The 21,781-nt window shown below is 43.1% G+C and overlaps 1 protein-coding gene across 1 annotated transcript in view; it reads left to right on the forward strand.

The window, feature by feature from the left end:
• The window catches only part of RYK (receptor-like tyrosine kinase), a 130,890-nt gene that overhangs the window by 86,671 nt on the left and 22,438 nt on the right, over nucleotides 1–21,781 (forward strand). Inside the window, exons 8-9 of the mRNA XM_019513026.1 lie at nucleotides 6,311–6,436; nucleotides 10,294–10,380. Coding sequence (XP_019368571.1) covers nucleotides 6,311–6,436; nucleotides 10,294–10,380 — 213 coding nt within the window. The remainder of the gene's footprint in view (nucleotides 1–6,310; nucleotides 6,437–10,293; nucleotides 10,381–21,781) is intronic.

Raw genomic sequence — 21,781 nt, forward strand, 5'->3', positions numbered from 1 at the left:
GGGGGCACTGTCCAGGCAGGGCAGTACATGGGACGCAAGGCTGTCATGGTGAGTGGGACAGAGCCATGGGTGAGTTGTTTAAGGGGTTGGGGGAGGTGTTTCCCACCACTCCTCGTATCCCTGGGGGAGATGGTGGGGGGCATGTCCACTAGACTTGTGTATGGGGTGGATGTGGGCTGTTCACTGCAGGCTTGGGGCTCTCTGTTCCGCTGTCTTTCCCTCAGCAGCCCTGCACTGGCTGTGCACTTCCTACCCACCTGGCAGCGGTGAGGATGGCAAGTTATGACTCCCGCTGCTGGGTGGGCAGGGGATATGAGAGTGGTATGGGGCTCCTGGGGCAAAGGCATCAAGGCAGAGAGCCTTGAGCCCACAGAAGGCAGCCCACATCCACCCTTGCCCCATTCCACTTAAAAGCATCCCCCTTAAAAATGATGGTGGGGGCACTTGAACTAAAGCTCATTTGAGTTTTAGTTCAAGTGCCCCCACCGCCATTTTTAAGCTCTGGGGCGCTGATCCCTTGGACGAGCCACCTGCAGCTCCCTCCCATTCCCTGCCCTTGCCCCTGCCCCACTCCCTTCCTCACTGTGGGGGCCTCAATCTGCACCCCTCTGCCCCACACCCCTTTGACTCCACAGATGTACCTTCAGGGAGCTGCCCTCCACACTGCCCAGCTGTGCTCCTGTAAATTGGGTATCGGCCAATATGGCTGGTTAATAATCGGCTATCAGTCTTGGCCAAGAAAATCTTTATCAGTGCACACCTTGTTTTTGGAGAGTGAAGCTTCTTTGCAAGTGACTGAGTTGCTTTCTGAATTATTTCAGTGCTGCTAGGATACTGTAATATTTGTTTAAGTCCAGGTACCTAGAACTTTGTCATATTTAAATTTGAAATAAAAAGGGAAATACCTTGTATTTGTCGCATCCATATTTAAGCACATTTTAAAAATTCTTCATACAGATTTGTAGCCATGACTTTTGTCTTAGCCAGTGGGGTGCTATGAGATACTTTTATGGGTACTTTTATGTGAGGTGTCTGCACATCTACCAGTACAGTACTAACACCTACACATGATTCACAAGATTAAAACCAGAGATTACAAATAGAAATCCATTGTCAAAAGCATTCTAACCTGTTGTGGTCTTTTTGAGTTCTTTGCAGCAGAATTGGTCTTGTCTTTTTTCCATAGTTTAAAAAAAAAAAAAAAAAAACTTCTGAAAACTAAGAGCTGGCATTTTTCAAGGGGTTCCTTGAGTATGAAAGGTTGAGAACCTCTATTCTAAATCATCAGTTAAATAATTTCATATAGGTTTGTTTTTCTTTTTCTTCCTTTATTTTTCTTTTAAATAGAAACAGCTGTTTAAAAACTGGTATTCTGTTTCTAAAGCATTAAATTGGGATGTAGGCAGACAAGATGCTTTAGGTAGATGTGATATCTTTTATTAGGCCATCTAAAAAGTTGGAAAATTGTTCTTTGCAAGCTTTCAGGCACAAACACCGTTCAGGCTGGGGTTTTTTGTGTTCTCCTGGGTGGAATAAAAGCCAATATGCCAAATACAGGTCTGTGAAAATGCAGATGCATGCCAGTTAGGATGAGAGGAATGGGAGATAAGTGTGAGACAGGCATGGTGGGGAGGGAGCGGGAATGGTGACCCTGGTGATAGTGTGGCTGGTAAAATGCAGACAGGTTACGTGGGGTATCAGATGTCAGGCAGGTTGTAATGTGTCATAAATGCAACGTCTGTGTTTAGTCCACAGTTTTTTGTATCCAGTAGATTTATGAAGTGAAGTTCATAGACAAAAGGTGTTTTGTAAATTCCCTTTGAGAATTAGAACTGAGAGGCTGGAGAGAGAGTGATTGTCCTTTGAGAAGTGTGCACCCCACCAGTAATTGGGTATTTTTGTCTTCGATGGATTTCCCATGTGCGTTCATTCTGGTGCACCGTTGTTGTTTGGCCTCTCCTACATATTTTCCATTAGGGCATTTAGTGCATTGGATGAGATGTATTACATTTCTAGAGGTGCAGGCGTAAGATCCAGGAATGGTAATTGCTCTGTTATGGGGTGTAGTTGTTGTGGGAGTGGTGGAGATACGCTGGCAGGTTTTACATTTCTTGTCCCAGCATAGTCTGGATCATAGATTAAATTAGGATGTAATTTTGTATTTAGTGTAAAGCATAAGACCGCATTTTCTGCTAGGCATATAAAATGTGTCTTCCAATTTTGTTTTAATACTTGCTGCATACTTGATGCTGTACAATACATAGAACTAAAGTCTTCATTGTCCCAAAGAGTTCATAAACCAGAAGATGAACATACAGTTACAAGACAAGGGAGAATCCAGGAATGTTTTATTAGTTTATAATTAAATCATTACTTGATGATTAGAGATGGATTTTAAAGGAGGACTTGTGTGAGGCAAGGTAGGTTGAAGAAATGGAAAGACATAGTTAAAAGAAATCTTGTGGAAAATTTCCTTTTGGAAATTCAGAAATACATTTTTTGGCTAAAATGTAAACTTGGAGCAAATTCAATTGTCCACATAAAATGGATTTCTCAAAGACATTCTTGGGTGATTAACCACATTTTTCTCTGCAAAGAGTTTTAACAGAACGTCTGACCAGCTGTTCCAATGCATGAGTGTATGGAGTCAGGTGTGAAACAAGGAAGGAGGTATTGATGCTGTAGGGGATTGAAGCAGCTAAGGCAGGGGTGGGCAAAATCTGGCCTCGAGCAGACTGTTTCCCAGCAGCCCCTGCTGCAGCAGCTCCTGGCTGGATCCAGTCCTGCTGCCTTGGCACCACAGCCCATCTGCCCCGCACCCACTGCCAGGAGTGGGACCTGCACAGGCAGGGCATGTGGCTGGGAGCGAGATGGGCGAGCTAAGCCTTGGAAGTATGGCCTCAGAGATAGTCAGATGTAAGGTGAGGCAGGGCTATAAAGGGTTTTGAAGGCAAATATGAGGTGTGTGACTTGATGCTGTTTTTCAGGGAGAGCCTGTTTTGAAAGATTCAAAGAGGTGAAATGGTTGGTCTGGCACAGGAATTGGCAATATTTTTGGCTGGAGTGCAAAAAACGCCCCAACCTCGACCCATGCCTTGACTTGGTGTGCCAGAATCAGGGGAGCTGAGTGGCCTGATCCTCATTGCTGGTGGTGGCTGCACATGTGCCTTGGAGTGGGTGGCAGGGTATGCCCCAGGGTTGTAGTACCTTGGCCTCTTCTCTGCCATGTGCCCCTAGTCATGTGTACACCTGCTGCCATCAGTGACTCCAGAGCCTTGTGCAGCTGTTTACAGCCTGCCTGCTGCAGCTGCCCATAGCCTGGGCCAGCTGTTGAAGTTAGCTGGGAGGCTGCAAACAGCTGCACTGGGCTCTGTGGCAGGACCTGCACATGTGCGTAAGGGCGCATTGCTGGGAAGGGGCCTGGAGCAGTGCAACCTCAGCCTCTCTCCCACCATGCACCCTGAAGTGTGTGTACCTGCCAGAGCCCAATGCAGCCTACCACAGCCGGCCGGGCTCTGCAGCAGGCAGGCAGGAGGCTGCAAATAGCTGCTCCAGGGTCTGGAGCCACTGGACCAGCTCCATGGTGGTGGCAGCTGCACGTGTGCCTCGGGGCAGGGCAGGGGCTGTGGTTACGCTGCCCCAGGCACCTTCCCAGCTATATGCCCTGAGGTGTGCACTGCCACAGAGCCCAGTGCAGCTGTTTGTAGCCTCCCAGAGGCAGCTGCTGCCTGCCACCAAGCCTGGGCTGCTTGCAGCAGGGCTTGTAGCCTCTTGGCCACCTGCTGCAAGCAGCCCAGGCTCTGTGGCTGGTGACAGCTGCCCAGAACCAGGGCTGGCTGTGGCATGCTGAGTAAAATGGTCTCACATGCCATGCTCTGGCATGTTTCCCAAGGGTTGCCGATCCCTGATCTAACAGGTGAGAGAAGATTTCTGCAACTGCCTTTCAGATGCCCAGGAGGGTTTGGGTTGTAAGTGAAGCTGGACAGGAGAAACAAACGGTCTTTCTATTCACCATTTCTCTCAATAAAACAGCCATTGCTAATCCCAGAATTGCTACGCTTTCTAACCAGTTCACAAAAACTAAAGCAATCAGTCAAGTCGCTCCTTCCTTGGTGGTGCTCACTTGTTTGTCTCTGTGTTAGCAGTTCTGTCATGTTGCCCGAAGAGCTGTTTTGTTCATAGAATCGTAGAAAATGAGGATTTTGAAGGAAGCTCAGGAGGTCACATCTAATCCACCCCCCTGCTCAGAGCAGGACCAGTTCCAACTAGGTCATCCCAGCCATGGCTTTGTTGACCTGCGTCTTAAACACCTCCAAGGATGGCAATTCCACACCCTCTCTGGTTAACCTGTTCAAGTGCTTTTATTACCCTCTTAGTGAGAAAATTCTTCCTACTATCTAACATAAACTTCTCCTGCTACAGCTCGAGACAATTGCTCCTTGTTCTGTCATCTGCCACCACTGAGAACAGTCCAGCTCCATCCTCTTTGGTACCACCTGTCAGGTGGCTGCTATCAAATCCCCCACTTCAGGTAGTTGAAGGCTGCTATTAAGTCCCCTCACAGTCTTATTTTCAGCACTAGAATAAATTAATCTTAATATTTTATTAACCCAGTTCTAGACAACAGGGTAAAGTGTTAAAAACCACTAATATGATATCATTAGTTTCGTTTTTGTTTTTATAAAGCAAAGATAAAACCCAAGCACTTGTGGGTCCTCGTTCGTTCTCGTTACTGTTTGGCGTTACTACCAACATTAGTCCTGTGCATCGAGAAACATCTTGTTGACTCTCTCTTGCATTTTAAATATAGGATTTTATTTGGGATGATTACTATTTCCTTCACAAACCTGGAGGAAGTTTTGCCATCTGTAACTGATCTTTCACCACTGTGCAAGGATGCTTTTTGATCATTTTCCTCAAAATTGCCTTCACTTGTTTCCTCTGAGGCTTGTGAGATCACCCTCATCTATCAAAAAGCTGGCAGAAAAGGTGGTTTATACCTAGGAACAAGAAAGCCCAGTTACTTGATATTTAATTGCCCACAAGGTCAGAGAAGGACAGTAACGTACGACTGATTTTTATTTATTTATTTTTTTTTTACATCTTTGTTTCTGGTCCGTACCCTGCCCCGCAATCCCTAAGGTCACCACTTATCAGCTCCCATCCAAGTACATTCTGTTCTAGCTTTGTCTTATCAGTCAGGAGCCAGCCTATCAGAAACCCCGCAGGTAACACCACCTTTACTTTAAGCAGAATCATGACCTCTGGAAACTTTTTACTGAGCCAAGAAAAGCACTTGTCTAAGATTTTGTAGGCAAGCACTCTCCCTCCATTGATGGAACTTGTTCTTGTGTTATCAGATCTGAGTTGGCTGAGCTGTAAATATGTAGGTAGTATGCAATGCTTGTGCATAGTAGGCATGTTGCTTAGCGTCCTTCATCCAGATGTATCAAGATGCCTTTACTCTGGATTGGCTATCCTTTTTTTAAAGGAAGTCCTCATTTGTCATGGTATGGACCTTAAGCAGTCTCCAGAAGAAGAGTAACCTTTGCTTTTGTGCTATAAGTTGGTAAAGAACACCAAACCCTTTTCACAGTGGCAGCTTTGTAGCATGAGGATTATTTGGAGTAGACTTCTTTGCTTCTGGGGATCACTCTATGCTTTTTCTGTCTACCAGTGTTTTTGTGACACCCAAAAGCACGGGCAAAGAATGGAAATGACTAATATTGAAAACATATTGAAAAATTGCTTTTTTCTGACCTTTCAGTAGTAGAAATCTTATATTATTGAAAATTGTTTCAGGTATGACTTAAGCGTTATCCCATTAAAGAGTAATCTGTGGATTCCAGAAGTGTAATAACATTAGGCCTTTTTGAATATAGTAAAACTTGAATGCCTCAGATATCCAGAAGAGGGCGCAAATATGACTGTACTTTTACACTTTTCTCTTACAGTCTTGAATTGGGAGCAGTCATCTTTGTAAAATTATTACTCAACCATTGAGCATTGTTTTATTTGCATAGTTATGAGCTAGTTTAAATTAATTTGGTAAATATGACATACATAACAAGGTATCTTGTGCAAAGTGTATATAACCTGAGGGTTATGGAGAGTAACTCAGTTGGAGGTATTTAAATCCAAATGCTTTTCCTACTTGCAGTTTATAATAATACCTAATCTTATTCTTTTATAACTGATGTTGACTGTTTTTTCCATCTGTGGGGGTGGTGATGATGGAGGAAAATGTTATGTTCACATTCACAGTATAAGGGTATTTACATTGCTTTGTTTGGCTGTGCTGGCTCCTCAGGTTATCCTACGTTACGGATAGAGAAGAACGATCTGAAAAGCGTAACACTGCTGGAAGCAAAAGCTAAAGTGAGGGACATAGCCATCTCCAGGGAGAGGATAACACTAAAAGATGTACTCCAAGAAGGTATTTACAATGTGCTGTTTATTTTCTTATTTTCATCCTCAAAATTCTTTCAAAGGATGTTTCACAAAAACAGAAGATGTCATATGAGGAACAGGAGTAACTTCTGCAGAGAAGGTTGCAAGAAGTAATTTAGAACATATCCATGCATTTTGTCCAGCAGTTCATTGTTTCTGCATAAATCTATTTTTCTCCGATTCCAAACATTTCTCAGTTCATAGGAACTAAATTATTGTGAGAAGTCTCATTTCAGTGTCTTGAGGTTTTTTTCTTGATTACCCTGTATTTTATTTAAATAAAATCTTTGGCGTCTGGTATTTGAGCAGCTTCTTCATTAAGGCACAGGTTGATTAAATGCAACTGAAATGGGGAAAAAAAAAAAAATGCTACTGAACTTATTGGGAGAGGGCTTCATTAAGTTCAGTCAGCTTTTAAAACTTAATGGTTTTCCTTTCAGTTCAGTCCAGTCTCGTTAGAGCTGGTAAAAGAAGATTTCAGTACATGATATGAGAGAAAAATATATATATATATGAGCAGAGTGTCAATACCAAGATTCCTTAGAAGAGGGGAGGCATTAGTTGCTTCTTGTCTTTTCAAAGTTCTATTTTGGGAGTGTACATGTAAGTTTTTTGTTAACCTTTGTCTAATAATGTTGATTTTGGGACAGCTAAAAATTGCTCTTATGTTGTCTCAGTAATTTGAATGACTGCAATGAATCGACATCTTTAAACACATGCTCATAAGCCTGGCTAGATTTGGAACACTTCAGAGCTAGAGATCGGAGCTATTAAATCACCTCCTGAGTAGCTGATAGTGTCTCCGTGTTGTTGAGGTAGAACTTTTCTCAAAGTGCCTTAGAAATTAAATATCTTCTATGTCTCAGAAGTGTTGGTGATAGGCGTGTTGGTCCAAGGACATGGGCAGACAAGCTTCTCTGGGTAAATCTGATATCTTTTATTAGGCCAACTAAAATAGTTGGGAAATTTCTTTTTTGCAAGTTTTTGGGCAGACAACGCTTCTTCAGGCAAGGGAAACATGTTTTTGTTGCCTTTACCTCTCAAGTAATTTAATTCTGAACTTTTGTTCTCCTATTGCATGTGGTTGGCACCACAAAAGGAGCTGCTAATGAATCCTTTTGTTTCCACTTGCCTGCATCTACCTATGGTGTAGGAAGGTATCTGATGACTAGAAGCAGCAAAGTAGCCCAAGTAAGCTTGCATGATCTGCCATAAAAGGAAATAATGTTTCCTATTTCCATGGCATGCAGATCAAAGTACCATTGAATGCAGACAGGAATGCCATGTAGCCAGATCCTAGGAGAAGCAGTTTGGATTGTTTTTTGGTCTGCCTGAAAGTTTCAGACTTGAAACTTGATTTGGGGTCTATCATTATCTTCAAAGTCTGCAGGTTCAAGTGAAAGCCCCATGAGAAGTCAAGCTTCTTGAGCCAATAGCTTCCACTTCTGTTCAGTCTCACAGCAACGCTGGACTGGGTTTGTAAGAAATCATCAGAGCTGGTGGCGTGAATCAGTAAAAGCATTCAGAATTCTCAAAATTTTAACTACATTCGTTTAGAAATCTGTGGTACCTATAGTTGGCCCAAGTCTGGAAATCTTGACCAACACTTACTCCATTCAGAGTCTTTAGCTGTTTTCATAATTAAAATTTGTATTTTGAATGTTGCCATGGCTTGACCAAATGCTTGAAGAAAGGGCATGTAAAAAGATGGAAGAAGATTCAGTCAGGGGGACAGACCTCACTTTCTGCTCTAGACAGCTAATTTTCAAATACATGGAGCACAGCTCTCCTTGGTGATCGTATAGGAAGGTCTGCTATGCTCCCAGAAATGTTCATTAGTTTGTGCTTATGGACAGACCACAGCAGCACAACATTTTGTTGTCCTTTTGATGTAGTATCATGATATCCAGACTCATGTCACACTCTTGGGTTAAAGCTCTGCAACAAGAATAGGTTTTGAGGGATCCCCTAACTAATCAGTCCAAGTCCCCAAATTAACTTTTAGTGAAGCTTTTAAACTTGGCTAAATGGAACAGAAGAATGGATATTGATGGTAGGACGACACTTACCAAGTTCTAGGTAAAGTCCATCCTTCCTTTTGTGTTCTTGTTATGACAAGGTATTCAGCAGAATTCATGGATTCATTAGCATATGATAGGGCTGCTCCATGAGTGCTGCTATGGCCTGTCTAGATAAGGTAAATTTAATGGCTTAAAATGGCTCTCTTTTTAGAGTAGGACAAATGGAATAATTTTGTAGGAGCACAAAATGTAGGGTGAGAGTCGGTTTTAAACCTGACTTCTGGAATCAAAGATGCTATCTGTATAGTTTATTGATGCTAAAGTCAGGTCCCGTGGAGCGGGCCAGAGTGTTATAAAACTTGGGTTAAAAGTGTAAAGTGTACTGCATTGTATTCTTATTGTGCTTAGATGTTGCAATGTGTGAGAATTTTTTCGTTAACTGCTTTCATTCCTCTAGTTCAGGACCACGTGGTAAGTAAATATCATCTACGGTTTTGGAAGTAGGAAGAATAGCGCAATCCCATTGCACATCTGCACTACCTTTCTTTTGTGGGAATTTGCATGCCTTTGTAGATTATTAATGTAGATCTAAGATACTGTTAGCAGCCCTGTTTTCAAGTTGGGAATTGAAGGAGGAAGATTTCTGCTTTTTTAAATAATCTAGACTGTGTAATTACACTTGCATGTAATCCCCTCTTTGAGCTAGCTGCTGCTTACATGAATCACAGGATAGGAATCTGTGGAGCCAAAATAGCCAGAATTGCATTAATGGTAGGTAATCTGCTTTTATTTAGTTGGCACTTTTTGTCTTTTTACAGTAAAGCTTAGGGATCAACTGAAATTGGGGCCCCCTCTGTGTTGGGCTCTGCACAACCAAAATAAGACAGTTGTATACCAGGTTGCTTACAATCTGAATAGGCAAGACAGATCAGTGGCTAAGAGAAATGGGTGTGGCATGCAAGCAGAGGGAACAGCGCAGTGTTGCAAACACTGTGGTGATTCTGTGATCATTTTGCATAGCTTCTCCATCTGCTTTCCTTACCATAGCCCACATGGCTTAAAACGGAGCAGAGCCACAAAAGACCCAACAGTTAAGTTAATGATTCTCAACCAGGATGTCATGGCGCCTTGGCATGCCTTGAGATCCATTTAAGGGTGTCCTGGGGTGCTACGCAATGTTAACACTGTTAAGCGTGCAAACATGATTCACAAGATAAACCCAGAGATTTCAAATAGAAATCCGTTGTGTTAAAAGCATTAAGACCTGTCCTGGTCTTTCACTCATCTTTTGACTACCAAAAGAATTCAGGAAGTTGAGAGCTGGCATCTTCCAAGAGGTGCCTCAAACCTTAAAAGATTGAGAACCACTGAGTTAGGCCTGCCTTGCCCAAAGCCCATGCTAGGGAGCGTCACAGCAAAGTATTGCATGTCTGGTCTGTGCTCACAGCACCCTAAAATGGATATAATGTGGCTGCGCCTTGGGCACATACTAGCAAACTTGGGTGTTCACAGGAGTGCTGTTGAACACATGTCCAAAACCTCACTGCCAGCTACATTTAAGTCTATTTCAGGGTGGTTCCTGGATATGTTCAGTATGTATACTACACAGTTCTGGCTTTGGTAGTTTCTTGGGATTTGAAGACTTTCAAGGACTTCAAATTTGGAAGTTACAGAAATGTAATTGCAAAGCATCTTAATTTTCTGCTGATCCTGCAAGAACATGCCTCAGGGTAATATTGTCTAAGTGTGTTTTTAATTTAAATGGTTTATGAACTTGATTGAAATGCATTATCTTTATAATAGCATTATGTTGTTTTTGCAGGCACTTTTGGGCGCATTTTCCATGGGATTCTAATAGAGGAAAAAGACCCCAGCAAAGAGAAACAAGTTTTTGTCAAAACTGTTAAAGGTAAGTTTTCAGAGAGGTGCCTCTTCCTCTTACTGTTCAAGCTGCCATCAAAGGGCAGAAATGGAAACCTTTGCAAAAAGGGACTTGTGTGCATTCCATCAAACATTCCAGTTACTGCACCTCTAATCTCATTTGCTTAGTTAGGGCTTTGGTATTTAGCAAGTTAGATGCACGTTAATTTTTAAGTTAAATTGTTGGCCCTACAAAACAATTTAAATGGCTCTCTTCACATGGTCCTGTCTCCTACCTCTAAACTGGACTAAAAAAGTATGCCTAAAGACATGCACCACACATCTTCAACGTGTTTCATGTTGAGTTCCTGGCCCAAGGTTTTTCCATTCTAAATTGAACACTCATTCAGACATGCAAAGCATTTGACGATGCACGATTTTAAAGTTAACTTTTTCCCTCTTTAGATGAATGTAGATTAGTTTTGTAGAAGTCTATTTTAAGGAGGTCTTTTGAGTTTGGCATGCAGAGGGCTGAAAAAATATTTTCATATGCTGAAATTTTATATATGCTGTAGAAATCACTATTAAAAAAAATCTTCATGCAGATCTTTCTCTCCAGATTTTTTGTTGCTACTGTTCTTTTTGGTAACTTTTTTATCCTTAGCAGTGCAAGCAAGATAAGTGTATACAGTAGCCACTTTTTATTATAGTCTTGCATCACTTTGACTGAGCAAACCAATACCCTTTTTTACAGTTCTTCCCATCAATGATCAGTGCTTCAAAAACCTTTCCTGATTTAATTTTTCACTGGCTAGTATGTTTTTGGGTTTTTTAATATTTGCAGATGATGAGTACAAGGGAAAAGGGATTTTAACAAGACTAGTATATACAGAGATTGATCACTTAATCTCACCTTACTATCCATTTATACTAATCATTGTTTACTTTATAGTTCATATTTTAAGCTAATGCTTTCAAGTTTGTTTTAAAGAATTGTTCCACCATTTGATTAAAACCAGAATAATTAAGTGTATGCATATAATAGTACTAGGATGTAACTTAGTGAGGCACCATTGCAAAAAACATTTGTTTTGACTTGAAGTGAATGTTAGGCCTTTTTTAAGGCTTTACTAGGGTAAATTAAAATTTTCCACCCCCCCCCCCCCATCAAAGGAAAACGTCCCTTTCAAATTTGGGCTGAGTACTGCAAGGCAGTTTCAAATGGATGCTGTTCCAATCCAGAGCCACTTCCCCTTCTGAGGTGGGCCAAGAGGTGATAAACCTCAAGTGGAGGCCATTAGGTTGATGGGCGAACGCAAGTACCTCTTGACTCCAACTGAGAATTTTGAATCCCAAAGGTAGGCTTGGAAATTTGCTTTTGTGCAAAAATTACATACTTAAATTATGGCCTGTCTCATCTCCACTGTGAAAAGTTGCTCTTCATTATGCGTGGCCTCTGAAATCATAGCCAGGTGATTCTATATTGTCCCCCTTTCTCCTGCCTGGTTTTGTGAAATATTCTTCAGATAGTAGAAAACTAGACACCAACTGGGGGAAGACCTTGAAGGTGACATGACAGCAGTGGCTTTTGGTAGTACACTGGTAGCCAGAGTTCTGACTGTTTTTGACATCTCTGCTCTAGCAAAAGCCATTCCTAAAACTAAGGCAGGAGGGGGCAGTTACTTCAGCTGGCAGGTCACTTAATGAGCTTTGGCAAACTGTTGAGAGCAGCACGCATAATCTTTCAGAAGGTATCATTTTAACAAATTATAGGTAAAAAAAATCATACTGAAAATCAAACATACTATAAATTTAATTTTATTAAAAAATAATTATTGTCCTAATTTCGTTTGTTTTGAGTAATATATTTAGAGGGGAAGGGGGAGGCAGGGGGTTTATGCAGCATAGCTTGCCCAGGTGGTGCAGTGCAGGTGCAGTCTGCTTCCATCCCCCCACCCCCAACCTGTCTCACTTGTGGTGCTCCACATGGGGCTGAGCTTTGTCCACTTCTGCTCAGGGCAACCTGTGCCATACTCCCGCCTGGACCCACTGCACCTGCTGTTGACCCTGGCAAACATGTACAGCTTCCCAGTGGGGCTGCCTTCCACCCATTTGGTCTCCTACAGGTGGCTGCTCATCTTGCCAAGTGGCTGAGTGGGTGACGGGTGACCTGGAGCTGAAGCCCCACATCATGAGGCTTCCCCATGCTACCTGCTGCCAGCAGAGGTGTGAGGAGGAGGAGCTGCTGAATAATACCTGCATGGCTGCAGCAGCAGCAGGAACAGCCCCATTGGGAAGCTTTGTGCGCTGCCTGGGGCCAGGGTGGTGCCATCAGTGGGCGCAGGGCAGGAGCAGGCATGTCTCAGCCCCATGCAGTGTGCTGCAGGCACAGCTACAGGCCAGATGCAGTCAGCCAACCAGATGCAGCATGTGGGCCATATGTTGCCCACCTGAACTAAGGTAATGAGACTTGTTGAAAGGCAGCAAATGCTTTGACTGGGACTTCACCAAGAACAAAGGAATTTGGGAATCTAGAAATACAATTCTTATCCCTTGCTGTCCTCTCTTGTGCTTAACCCTATTGAGCAATCACTTCCTGGCATAAAGGACTTTCAGCTCTCTTGCTTTCTTCTAACGTCAGTTGGCACAAGATTTATTCTACATTGTATAAGAATCTAAATCTGCAGGTAGCAGAGTCCATCGAAAATGTTTGAGATAAGTATTCATCATGGTTTTGATTGATAAATTTTCTCAGAAACATCATTTCCTTTACAGATACTGCCTGTATCTTCTATATACTAGTTTCACCTGCCATCCCTTCCCACCGCCAGTGTTGTGCTGTGAGAGTGGAGCATGATATTAAGGAAAGGAGATTTGAACAGTTTGCTCTTCTCCTTTTGATGACTGACTAGTGTTGAATTAACTTTATGGAAGGGCATTTCAGCAGGCAAAAGACAAGACTGGAAAGTCAGATAACCAGTATTACATTATCCTTAGTTTAACCATGTTTTTTTACTTGGTTATAGGCCTTTGTAATGTAATTTAGGTTCTTCAGATAGTAGAAATTTAGACACTTTAGAAGTGACTGGATGAGCTATACTGAAGAAAAGGGTCTTCAGCTTGGACTGGAATTTAATCACTGTCAGTTAATCATTTCAGGCAGTTGTCTGCTCTGCCAGCTTTGAACAAGCAGTGTGTAATTAGGTTAGTTTTAATATGGCAGAAATAAGTATGGCATTCATTATATTAGATACTACCTTGTGAAATGCATGCTACTTGAAAAAGTAACCAAAAGGTCTCCTCATTTCCGTAAGATTCTTAAATTTCTCTTTTTATCTGGATCAAGGCAAGAAGGATAAGAAAATGTTTTTTTTTTTTTCAGATGTACAGGCCAGCTGACCCAACAGAAAGCAGGATCTCTAGGCCTGTCATCACAAAGATGGATGGAAAAATCCCATTGGGTGTTAACGGAAGATTAGTGCTAGGGCAAGAACCATGCCCTCTGGTCTCAGTTTGAGGTTGCGGTTGGAATTGGAGATGATCTAATTCGGAAAAATGAGACCAGTAAGCCAGTCAGCTGGATTCACCAAGGGCTACTTATGCCTGACCAGCCTGATTGCCTTGTGTAATGTGGATGCGAGGAGACAAGTGGATGTGATATACCTTGACTTTAGCAAGGCTTTTGACGTGGTAACATTCTCGCAAACAAGCTAAGAAAGTATCGGTTAGATAAATGGACTGTAAGGTGGATAGAAAACTGGCTGGAGAATTGGGCTCAGAGGGTAGTAGTCAATGGCTCAAAGTCTAGTCAGTAGCTGGTATCCCAGTAGTGGAGTGTCCCAGGGGTCAGTCCTGGGGCTGGTTTTCAGTATCTTCATCAGTGACCTGGAAGATGGCATAGAATGCACCCTCAGCAAGTTTGCAGATGATACCAAGCTGCGGGGAGTAGTAGATATGCTGTAGGGTAGGGCTAGGATTCAGAGAGACCTCGACAAATTGAAAGATTGGGCCAAAAGGAATCTCGTGAGGTTCAATAGAGACAAGTGCAGAATCCTGCACTTAGGACAGAAGAAACCCATGCACCCATACAAGATGGGGGCTGACTGACTGGGCAGCAGCTCTGCAGAAAAGGACCTGCGTCGTACAGTGAACAAGATGCTGAATCTGAGCCAGCAGTGTGCCCTTGTTGCCAAGAAGGCTAGCAGCATCCTGGGCTGAATTGGCAGGAGTGTTGCCAGCAGATCGAGGGAAGTGCTTATTCCCTTCTATATAGCATTAGTGAGGCCACATCTGAAGTTCTGTTTACAGTTTTGGGCACCCCACTACAGAGAGGATGTGGACAAATTAGAGTCCAGTGGAGGGCCACAAAAATAGATAGTGGGCTGGGGTACATGACTTGTGAAGAGAGACTGAGGGAACTGGTCTTATTTAGTCTGGAGAAGAGAAGACTGAGGGGATTTAATAGCAGCCTTTAAGTACCTGAAGGGGCATGTGAAAGAGGATGGAGCTGGGCTGTACTCAGTGGTGGCAAATGGCAGAACAAGGAGCAATGGTCTCAAGTTGTAGCAAGGGAAGTTTAGGTTGAATATTAGCAAAACTTTATCAAAAGGAGGGTAGTAAAGCACTGGAACAGGTTACCCAGAGAGGTTATGGACCCTCCATCTTTGGAAGCGTTTAAGACCTGGCTAGACAAAGCCTTGGCTGGGATGATATACTTGAGGCTGGTCTTGCTTTGAGCAGGAGGTGGGACTAGATCAGAGTTTTTCAACCCATGGGTCGTGACACAGAAGTGTATATGAAAGGGTCATGAACAAACTTTAAAAATGGATTCTCCTTTAAAGGAGAAAACATGGGAAACCACAGGTTTCCCCTTGCTGGCTGGCATAGTTCTAGCCTGCAAGGGGCTGCTTGGGGCTGGGAGGAAGCAGGAGAATAGCGATCAGGCACACAGGTACATGTCAGCCAGGCAGTGTGGAGAGTAGCTCCCACAACTCCCTATCATGGCCCAGCCCCTGCTGCTGCTTCCCGTTAATCGGTGGTCCTACCCTGGATGGCAGGTGTGGTGGCGTGATGGGCAATGAGTCTCACTACCCTGTTCTACTCTCCCACACTGGGGTCCTGCCTGCTGGGCCATGGAGGCAGCTCCATGCCGGTTCAGCTAGGCTGCAGCCCTGTGTCTGCTGAGGGCACACAAATCTTCTGGACCTGTTGTCTGCCTCCCCTCCCCCCTGACTCCACATACCCACCCTCCTGCTCCAAACACACACCCACTGCCCCAAACCCTGGAAACTAGGGGTGGGAGTGTGGGGCACCAGCAGAGCTAGGACTTGGGGGGCTGTGGGTTTGGAATGAGGGGCACCATGGGGCTGCTTTTACTGGATCAGGACTGACCACTGATATTTACAGATGGGTCCTGGTACAAAAAAGGTTGAGAACCACAAGACTAGATGACCTCCTAAGGTCCCTTCCCACCCTAATTTTCTGTGATTCTCTGCCACGCTCGTGGCTCCGAATTAGAACTTTGTGTTACTCTTAAATAAGTTATCAAGGAAGAATGGGAGTTTCCAGAGAAAATTAGAGTACTGAGTTGGATAGCCAGACGATGTTATAATATCCATTACCACAAATTAAATTGCTATTGCCAGGCTCCCTAGTGCTGACAAGCCTCCAAGATTGGGGAGTGGCTTGCTAATCCATGGTTCCGCACATGTCAGCTTGTTTTAAAAAGCAAATGTATGGCCTGGCATTGCCCCTAGTCCTGGAAGATGCATGATGGGATGTGAAGAATATTATCTCTTATCCCCAAAATCATGCATCCTGCTCCTGCTGTCAGATCTTATGGTATTGAAGATCACTTGCCTGGTGCTGAGCTCTACCAGGAAACTTGAATGGCTTTGCAGGCAGCCTAGCACTAGGGAGTAGCTCCTGAACTGGGTACCCTTTAAACTAATGTGCCATATATTCATATTGAAGCATGGGACAAATCAGCCACAAAGATGTTCCACACTAAATATAGATCTCCTTTGTGGCTGGTTTGCCATTTTTAACACTTGAGCAATTGGTTGAGCATGTGGCATATTATATGATTTAACACAGCCATTCAGTAAGTTTTAACATCTGTCAGGGGGCTCAGCATATTCAAGACCCTGGTTGCTACCTCTGTTAGAAAGCCCTGCACATGTGAACATTGCAGCATCCCAGAAGAGATTCTTGATTGCCACTCATCTCACAATTGAAAGAACACTCATAGTGACAAAGCTTAGCCTTAACCTTAACAAGTAATGTGAAGATTAAGAATTGATCTGTGGGACTAAGATGAATAGGTTTGTTTACTAGTGTCTTATTTCTCCCTAAAAGATAGGCTCAGCAAGAAGCATGGTCTCCAACCATTCTGGACAGGCTTATACATATTTATCCACCAGAACTCCTGGTAATCACTCCCTGCTAAAGTTAGAAAAATTATAATCCCCTTTTACAAATTGCTCTATGCTTGGCAAGAGCTGCTGATTCTGCTGCTGATTATGATCACCTGCCTAGTGAAGCAGGCCACAATTCATTGTCCAAACATTATTGCAGGTCAGCTTGGAGACCCATCTCATATATTTAAGTTACTACCATTATACATTGTAAGCAGTAGGGTAATGTCTGTGGTAGGTGTCTCCAAGAAGCAAAGAGTGTGTACTGAAAGCACTTAAGTGGAAGTGACAGACCCTGTGCAAGATTGCTGATAAGTCTCTCACTTAACAATTTGTCTGAGTCTGGCTTACAGATGGATACTACTTAGGTATATTTGACATTATTTCAGCCTGTTAGCAACCAGTCGTTGTGAAATTGTGCCAGCAAAGTTGTAAGGTTATTTATTAGTAGGGCTACAGTATTAGTCATTCCCTACATGCACTAAAACTTGTTGAATTTTAAAGGATGGTACTTTCAATAGCATAATTTTTTTTAATGCAAGAACATGTAACTCAGTAATGTTGTAGTCTTGAAGTTGCACACAACTATACTTTAAAAGACAACTGAAAGGAAGCTTATCTCCCAAACCGTGAGTTCAAGTTCCTGGTTTTCCAGTGAAGGACTGATGACAAACATCTAGAGTAGTCTAAGAAATGCATTTGATGGCCTACATTAAGTGTTTGCTTCTCTTTTTGGAAAAAAAACCCAAAACAACTTAATCCTGATCCTGGGAATTAAACAAAATGGAGAATATTCTAATTAGGTCATGTTTGTCATGGTATGTGATCCCACTTTGTTAAGAAAATACATAAACAGATTTGAAACAGTTTTACATATGTAAAAACATTTTTGTTTCTCCTAAGCGCTTGGTCCCATGGAAAAAAAGAACTTTTCTCAGGCCTTGAACACGTTACTTTTTTTAGCACTATATGTGCTTGTAGCCTTTAAAGGTTCCAGACAGCTAGTGTCCACATATTAAGGTTGTTTGTAGGGCTACAGAGATGGTGGATCCACACTGGTGGAAGCAGGTCTTAACTGCTACCTTGCTCCATGTCTGATCAGACATTGCTGCTGTGAGTGGCTTGCAGACAGCTCATCAGCCATTGTCAGTGGCAGCAAGAGCTGATTTGGTTGTGGAAACTCCTAGATCAGCTGTTTTCTTTGCCCTTGCCACTTGCAGGTATCCAATTAACTGCTGCCACTTGGCACTAGGAACTCATCAGGCAGCAGAGCCTAAAGACAAACCCCAATTTTGTAGCACTAAAAGTAACCTGTGTCCAAGGCCTAATTCACCCTTGCTTTTACCCTTTTATTAACTTCAGACTTTGTGCATCTGCAACATTTCTCAGCCCTTTGAAAAGTGGGTGGTGGGTCTATATTTTGAAGTATGGCACTGTTTCCACAGTTGTACCTGGTAGTGTCAAGACTTCATGCTCAGAGATATCTTCTGCAGAAAAATATCTTAAATGTTTTCCCCACGCCTCTCCCCCTCACATTTCAGCCTCTCAAGCATCATTTGATTTTTCGTGCACTTAAAACTGACAGCATTTTGCTTCGGTATTGCTAGCTGTTGCACTTTTAATAGACTGCTTCCAAGGATGGTTGAAATCCAGCACCAGTATCTGAACACCACTTTTTCACATTTCATGTTACATCTAGCTTTAATATTAAATATTTAAAAAATTGGGGGGAAGCAGCAAACAAAGGAACTCTGAATTGTAACTAGCAGCTCCTTTTAGCTATTTTTTTGGACTGTTCTGTTGCTATCAGCAGTTTTCTTCCTTTTTCCCAAATGTAATTCCAAACACCTATCTACAGGGTTATAAATATGAAAATGTCATCCTGCTTTATAGCAGAGACTGCACATGGTCATATAGACCAGTGTTTCTCGACCAGTGTTTCTCAACCAGTGGGATGTGTCCCACTGGTGGGACTCGAAGGTCATGTAGGTGGGACTTCAGCTTATTGCCCGATTTGAAAAAATCAGTTGTTTGCACTTCAAATAGATGAATCAACAGATATCTCGAACAGTGCAGTTTTGTGGAGCCTCATCTGTCAGTGATGCTCCACAGCTGGGAGTCCTGATTAGCTGATAGTTCCCAGCTTCAGGAGTGCAAGGGCTCTCTTGTGCTGTGGAGCCTCAGTCTGGCCACACATCCTCTCCTCTATAAAAACTTTTTGGCTTATTCTTTGTTTTATACCATTGATTGTGTTAATGTATGCCTGGGTAGCTACTTAAGATGCACAAAGATTCTGGATGAGCATAACATCTCACATCTGAATTGTCTATTTGAGATTCTAAAAGATTTAACCTGATTTTAACTTCCAAAAAGCTTTTGATCTGGTATCCCACAATGTTCTCGCGAGAAAATTAGGAGACTGTGGGCTTAACTGCGAGACAGGTGAGTAGGAAGCTGGCTGCGGGGTAAGACCCAGAGAGTCCTAATGAATGGATCTGTGTCATCTTGGTGGGAAGTGGCCAGAGGTGTTTCGCAGGGTTTGGTGCATGGTCCAGTAGTATTCAACATCTTCTTCAACAGTGATTACGGGGTGAAGACCTCACTGGCCAAGTTTGCGGCCAACACCAAGTTATGGGGAAGCGTCACACTTGAAGGTAGGCTGCAGATACATGCGGACCTAGACAGGCTTGCAAGTTGGGCGGACCAGAACCAGATGAAGTTCAATGTCAAGAAATGTAAAGTGTTGCACCTGGGGATGAACAGTCCCTTGCACACCTGCAGGCTTGGCAACACCAAGCTGACCTGCACTACAAATGAAAAGGACCTGGGGGTAATAACTGACCACTGTCTGAACATGAGCCGGCAGTACAATGCTGTAGCCAGCAGGGCCAACAGTACCCTGGCATGCATCAATTGATGCATCTCCAGCAAAACCAAATGAGTGATTCTTCCATTCTACTTGGCATTGGTGAGATTGCAGCTAGAGTACTGTGTCCAGTTCAGGGCACCGCACTTTAACAAGGACCTGGTAAAGATTGAGAGAGTCCAGAGAAGGGCCACCTGTATGATCAGAGACTTGCGCAGCAAGCCTTACATGGAAAGGCTGAGGGATCCAGGACTTCTCAGCCTCAGAAAGAGAAGGCTGAGAAGGAACTTGGTAGCAGCTTACCACTACATCAGGGGAGTACATCAAGGGCTCAGTGAACAACTGTTTACCAGGGCACCCTTGGGGAAAACAAGGAGTAATGCTCACAAACTCCTGGAAGACCGTTTTGGGCTCAACATTAGGAAAAATTACTTTGCAACTAGGGTCCAGACTGTGGAATAAGCTTCTTCCAGAGGTGGTACAATTGCCTACTCTGGAAATCTTCAAGAGGAAACTGGACGGGCACCTTGCTGGGGTCACCTGACCCCCAGTTATCTTTCCTGCCTGGTGCAGGGGGCTGGACCCAATGATCTTCCAAAGTCCCTTCCAGCCTTACAATCTGTGAATCTATGAAGGTGTCTGGTATGACAGAAATTTTTCACAAAGCTAGAATTACAGGTGCAGGCATGTCCTAGTATTGCTTTTAAAATGTAGCTTTTTTTATGCCTGAGAACATAGGTGCTGAAGAAACTCCAAATAATACTGCCTTTTGTACATTTTCTCAGAACAGCAACAGGGTGGGGAAGGGAATCTCTCCAAGGCTTGGAGCAGGGCTCTAAGCAGATACCAGTAAGCATTTTCCACTTCGTTGTTCACAACAAGCATCTTGATGCCTGTCTTGCTGGGGTCGTCTGATCCCAACAGTCTTTCCTGCCCAAGTGCAGGGGAGCTGGACATGATGATCTTGTAAGGTCCCTTCCAACCCCTAACAGCTATGAAGCTAAGAAATAGCACAGTCGATACAAAACCACTGCAAAAACTTCACCACAGTTCTAGACCTTCTGTGTTGGGTATAACAGGTGGTGTCATAATGATCCTTATGAGCATGACAACAATTCAAAACGGGAAATCCAAAGGTGCATCTGTGTGCTCAGAATTCTTTACAGTCCAGCTATTTTGGTCTTCTAAACGTGGTTCTTGGAACCTAATTATATGCACCATTTTTAATGTTTTGGCCAGCATAACTAAGGAAAATAGCTATAAAAGGACAGGTGACTTAATAAAATTGTTCCTGTCCAGTTATCCATTTGACCTCAAGTCACTTTTTTTGCAGGAGAAACTGGAAATTATGAGCTAGATTCTGTTCTGAGTTGCAGCTTGTTTTAAATTCAAAATGATTTACTCCGATGTTGTTCAGATAGATTGATGTTGGTGTACTGAAGAACACTATTTGGCCCTGAATTGCTATTGTTTGTTGAGAATGTGTTGAATTGTATATAATTTATTTTCCTGCAGGAATGGTTTGACTTCTAGAAAACAAGGAAATAATATTGATAAGAAAACACAATACGGATGCTGGAACTGTTTCACAAGATAAGATTTGGATTTCCATACCTACTTAAATGGGAGTCAATCGTACTTTGGGTGCCCAGCCCCAAAAATATAATATTCTTTCTGAGCTGACAGGAAACAATGGAACATACAGGCAGTTCTTCAGTGGGCCGTTATTGGGATTTTGGATGGAGAAAGGAAGGGCATCAGCAAAGCAATGTGTCCCCTGTAATGGGAAAAGCTAATAAACTCTGTGGAGAAACACTGCGCACAAGCTAAGCCTCTCTGCCTTCCAGTAGACATAAGTAGTAGTAAAGCTGTAGTCACGCAGGTCTGAGGGGCAGAGCTAATTAGCTGGCCTCCATGCTTCTGATTCACTAGATAGCCTACCACTGTCTCTAGACCTGGAAGCTAACGAACCACGCTCCCTCTGTGGCAGACAGCATTGTGCTATGTCCTCTCAGGAGATGCAGAAAAATGTAGTTTGACCCAGATGTCCCATTCCTGGGAAGTCCCCTGGGACATTAGGACACATTCCTGCAATTCTGGATGGTTCAAGAAACTGAGATGGTTGATACCTTTATCACTGAAGGATTTGCCAATAGGTACCGTCCTGA

Source organism: Gavialis gangeticus, unplaced genomic scaffold (assembly GCF_001723915.1).
Source record: "Gavialis gangeticus isolate Ggan-Ray unplaced genomic scaffold, GavGan_comp1, whole genome shotgun sequence".
Taxonomy (NCBI): Eukaryota; Metazoa; Chordata; order Crocodylia; family Gavialidae; genus Gavialis; species Gavialis gangeticus.